A 5,000-nucleotide genomic window follows, 5' to 3' on the forward strand; every position below is an offset into this window, starting at 1 on the left:
GGTGTTACAGTGTTGGATGTTAAGGTGTTAATGTTAAGGTGTTACAGTGTTAGATGTTAAGGTGTTAGATGTTAAGGTGTTAATGTTAAGGTGTTACAGCGTTGGATGTTAAGGTGTTAATGTTAAGGTGTTAATGTTAAGGTGTTACAGCGTTGGATGTTAAGGTGTTAATGTTAAGGTGTTACAGCGTTGGATGTTAAGGTGTTAATGTTAAGGTGTTACAGTGTTGGATGTTAAGGTGTTAATGTTAAGGTGTTAAAGCGTTGGATGTTAAGGTGTTAATGTTAAGGTGTTACAGTGTTGGATGTTAAGGTGTTAATGTTAAGGTGTTACAGTGTTAGATGTTAAGGTGTTAGATGTTAAGGTGTTAATGTTAAGGTGTTACAATGTTAGATGTTAAGGTGTTGGATGTTAAGCTGTTAGATGTTAAGGTGTTGGATGTTAAGGTGTTACAATGTTAGATGTTAAGGTGTTAGATGTTAAGGTGTTGGATGTTAAGCTGTTAGATGTTAAGGTGTTGGATGTTAAGGTGTTGGATGTTAAGGTGTTGGATGTTAAGCTGTTAATCCAGTCTGTTTTCGTGGAAACACCTAGAGACTGACATAACATTGCATTGCGATGTTGATATATATCCTTGTTATGACAGCTTTGAAGTGGGCTGAAATAAAGAAATGAAGATACTTCGAGACATTGTGGTTTAAAGTTTGGCAACTTTAAAATAAACTAAATCACTGATACGTTGCATATGTGTTAGTCCATTTGAGTCAAACTAGAATTGACGATATCAAACCGAAACAGCGACACAAACACAAACACAAAGGTTCATCAAACAGAAACAACGACACAAGCACAAACACAAAGGTTCATCAAACAGAAACAACGACACAAACACAAACAAAGGTTCCCGTACTAGAAGTCATTGGTCCCGCCCTCCTGCACGGCCCGCTCCGTGGGGTCCAATGAAAAGACCCCGTTGGCGTCGTCGTTTGCCTCGATCACCACTGTGGCCCTGTCCGCGCCGTACACAACAGCATCCCCTGGGAGACACGCACGCACACACACACACACACACACACACACACACACACACACACACACACACACACACACACACACACACACACACACACACACACACACACACACACACACACACACACACACACACACACACACAAGCAAACAATTCCATTATAAATGCTTTTCGTTGCCTCATTTCCTTATTTATAATAACAGACAAATGTGCAAACCGAATCGAATGAGCCCTGGAGAGATTCTCCCCCTGAACTGTAGCCTGCTGTCTGCTGAACAGAGGCAGATGTTACAGGAAGAAAACATCTGAGAGAGAGAGAGAGAGAGAGAGAGACAGAGACTTGTGCTGGCCACATAGCTGTTGTTATTAACTCTGATGCAATAGGCGGGGTCCATGCGATGTATTTAAGCCATTTAAGTATTTAAATAAAACAAAGCAACAACATGAAGATACAAAATAAATCCTGAAATTAGGTGAAAAAGGCAAAGGCCTCATATTCCCACACGGATTTCCTCGTTAACAATGCGAGCCGTATCACTACACTATAACTTCAACTATATCACCTCTGGAGGGTGATATAGTTGAAGTTATAGTGTAGTGATGTAGGATGTCTACAAATTGACATCTACACATCGATCTAGAATGGATTCAGAAATGTAGAAGGGGGCTCCTTCTACATTTCTGGGCCCCCCCCCCAGGGGGCCCCAAGGAGACACTGGACTGACTCCCGACATGAGGGCTTCATTAACTCCTAACACAAGCCCTCCACCCCCCCCCCACCCACCCAGGGGCCCCCCTCCAGGTCCCTCAGAGAACACAGAGTGGCGGGGCCCCTGGAGTGGCGGGGCCCCTGTGTCTCAGAGGCTGGTCATTAAGGTTGAGGCCCCGGCTCCAGGCTTTAGTCCCTGACACACAATGCTCAGATCAGCCCCGACGCTCCGGTCAACGGGAGATAACCGCTCCACCGCCGGGGGACAAGAGGGCCCGAGAGGAGCCAACGGGAGGACACGACGGACAGGAAGTCGGCTCTGCGTGGTCATTAGGGATTGTTTTTGTCAAGGCAGAGCCATCTGTGTGGAGAGTCACTGTAGCCGTGTTTGTCTGTGTGCTGACGTCTCCATTTCACTGTTAGTGGCTTCTCCGTGTTTCCTGGTGTTAATTGAGGACCGGCCAAAGGCCTGCTGTTCGTTAGAGTGAGTGCATTTATTAACACTGCCAATCAGCTTTCCTTTTTGCCATCGCTGACACACTCTGCAGGGGTGTGTGAACGTGTGTGTAGTGGTGCACGCGCAGACACACACACACACACACACACACACACACACACACAGATGCACATACGCATGCACTAACATACATACGAGTACTCACATTCACACACACACACACACACACACACACACACACACACACACACACACACACACACACACACACACACACACACACACACACACACACACACACACACACACACACACACACACACACACAGACTCACACTCACACTCACACACACACACACACACAAATGTAACGCACACACACAGTTAACCCACACCCACTCCCGGCCGCGCGGCGCCGCCCTCGGGCCTCGTACCGGTGGCGTTGAACAGCAGGATGTGGAACGGCTCGTCCGTCTCCGGCAGGTCGTCGTCCTCCGTCGCCACGGAGACGTTCTTGGTCCACTCGCCCACCTGGTACACCAGCGCGCCCACCTGGTGCACCGGCGCGGTGGCGTTCCCCGGGGGGACCAGGTCCGCCGGCGCCGCGTCCCCGCCGTACTCCACGCGGTACATCACCGTGGCGACAAAGTCCGCCCGCCCGCCCCTGGTCACCGTGAAGTTGGCCACGCCCCCCTCCTCCACCCGCACGACGACGGGGTCTGCCCGTCGGGGTCAAAGGTCAGGTCGACGAGGAGCGACGAAGAGGGAGACACAGGTTCATGCACGCGTTAAGGAGAACGTTTAATGGTGTATAATTACACTGCTTCGTTACTCAATTCTGATTGGTCAATTACGGCGTTCGACATCATTGTAAAAGATGATGAGTTTCAAATGATTGATTTCTTTAGTAAATACCTGCGTGATCAGCAGGATAATGAACAGTGAGCCATTGATTATTCATCTTTATTGGCAAAATAACCCCTACAGGGTGATGCAGGACCCTGATGCAGACCTTATGTTACCTTATCGTTGGGATTCTTAATATTGCATTAAAAAAAGGTGGATGTATGCAAAATGTTTTACCGTCAAAATAAATGGGGTCGTCATTCTTGTTGACTTGTAGACTGGCGTTGAGCGCGCTCCCCAGCCTGGCTCCTCCCGTCACGTTGGTCAGGGTGAGGGTGAAGAGCTCCACCTCCTCGGGGATCTAGGAGACAACAAAACAAAGAGACAAACATCATCAATTCATCTGTCAAAAGGCCCCTGGAGGCCTGTTGGGGTCTGATGGTTGAGGCGGTGGTACGGGGGGGGGGTGGCTCCTCACCTCGTCGGGTACGGAGCTGACGGTCAGGTTCTGGAGGAACTCTCCTTCACGGAAGACGAGGACCCCCTGGGTGGGGCTGACGTCGCCATGGTGACCGGGATCCAGGACCCAGGCCACGGACACCTCCCCGAAGCGGCCTCTGTTCCTGGTGACGGTGTACGACGCTGGACGGAGAACACCACACGCACCGCGTCATGCACCGCGTCACGCACTACCGCGTCACGCACCGCGCCACGCACCGCGTCACGCACCGCGCCACGCACCGCGTCACGCACCGCGTCACGCACCACGTCACGCACCGCGTCACGCACCACGTCACGTAACGACCGTGATCACATCGTGAGCACGTTGGGTCATTACAGAGTTTACTCTCTCATTATACATCTCGGACCGCAAGGATGTGAGTTCATTGTCTGTTGAAATGCGTTCTGCTGCAAATAATCTCTAAAACATTGGTAACGTATAAAAATCTGAATAGCAACCCGAAAATCTGACGATGTAACAACTCGATTTGCCCGGTGGCTTTCTGTCATTCGTCTCCAATTAGTTACAAGATGTCACCGCACATACCGCAGAATCATACATTTAAGACAAGGCAAGGACGTGTGTTCATCGTTTGACTTGAAATACTTTCTGCAGCTGAATAATCTCAAAATCGCTGGTAACGGAAAAAAATCGTAACGTCACCGATAAATCCTACAAAGTATCAACTCAAGACTTATTTTGTGCGGTAGCATTCTGTGATTCGTCCCCGATTTGTTTCCAGACGTCTTAAAACGCCGCAGAGAGCACCGTGTTTCTCCGGTCTCCATAATTAAGCAATCTTACACTCGATGGCGTTCTTGAATGTCACTATTGGTTCGCGAAGCACAGCCGTAGGAACGAGGTCCTGTGCTTCAATTGCGATTCAATAACACAAGCCATCTTCATTATCAACAATATTGTAAAATATTTTCATATTGTGGGTTAATTTGCCCTCAAATTCAAGCTTTCTGCCCGAGTTCATCTCCATCCAGAAAATGGTTCCTATAGTAACGATAGCCGACTCTGGGTCAGTAGTAGTTTCGGCTAGTTAGCGTAGCGATACTTTCTGTAATCAGGCACAACCTTTTTGTCCGTTCTTTCACCGGACCAATCGGAGTGCTTGCTTAAACCTGCGTGTTACATAACGGACCACCGTACCCCGGTGGGCCTCGCTGCCCTTGCTCTCGTTGATGGCCTCCGCCAGCCCTGATTGGCTGAACTCGATGACGCCGTGGGGGTCGTCGCTCCGCCGCACCGTGATGTTGACCTCCCGGCGGTGGCCGATGCGGCTCGGGGGGGTGCTGTGGCTGCTGAGCCCCACGGAGAACGTCTCGTCCAGCTGGGGGCACGCACGCACGCATGCACGCACACGCACACACGCACACACACACACGCACGCACACACACGCACGCACACACACACACATACACACAAGCACGCACACACATACAC

General features: G+C 49.9%; 1 protein-coding gene across 1 annotated transcript in view; it reads right to left on the reverse strand.

Annotated features, from left to right (window-relative positions):
* Nucleotides 1-5,000, reverse strand: part of LOC311371234 (adhesion G-protein coupled receptor V1-like) — a gene marked incomplete at both ends in the record, with an annotated part of 19,047 nt that overhangs the window by 4,402 nt on the left and 9,645 nt on the right. The window contains 5 exons of the mRNA XM_084489412.1: nt 911-1,037; nt 2,634-2,918; nt 3,283-3,406; nt 3,524-3,687; nt 4,706-4,886. Of these exons, the coding sequence (XP_084345538.1) occupies nt 911-1,037; nt 2,634-2,918; nt 3,283-3,406; nt 3,524-3,687; nt 4,706-4,886 (881 nt within the window). The remainder of the gene's footprint in view (nt 1-910; nt 1,038-2,633; nt 2,919-3,282; nt 3,407-3,523; nt 3,688-4,705; nt 4,887-5,000) is intronic.

Source organism: Micromesistius poutassou, assembly GCF_964030765.1.
Source record: "Micromesistius poutassou genome assembly, contig: SCAFFOLD_896, whole genome shotgun sequence".
In the NCBI taxonomy this organism is placed as follows: Eukaryota; Metazoa; Chordata; class Actinopteri; order Gadiformes; family Gadidae; genus Micromesistius; species Micromesistius poutassou.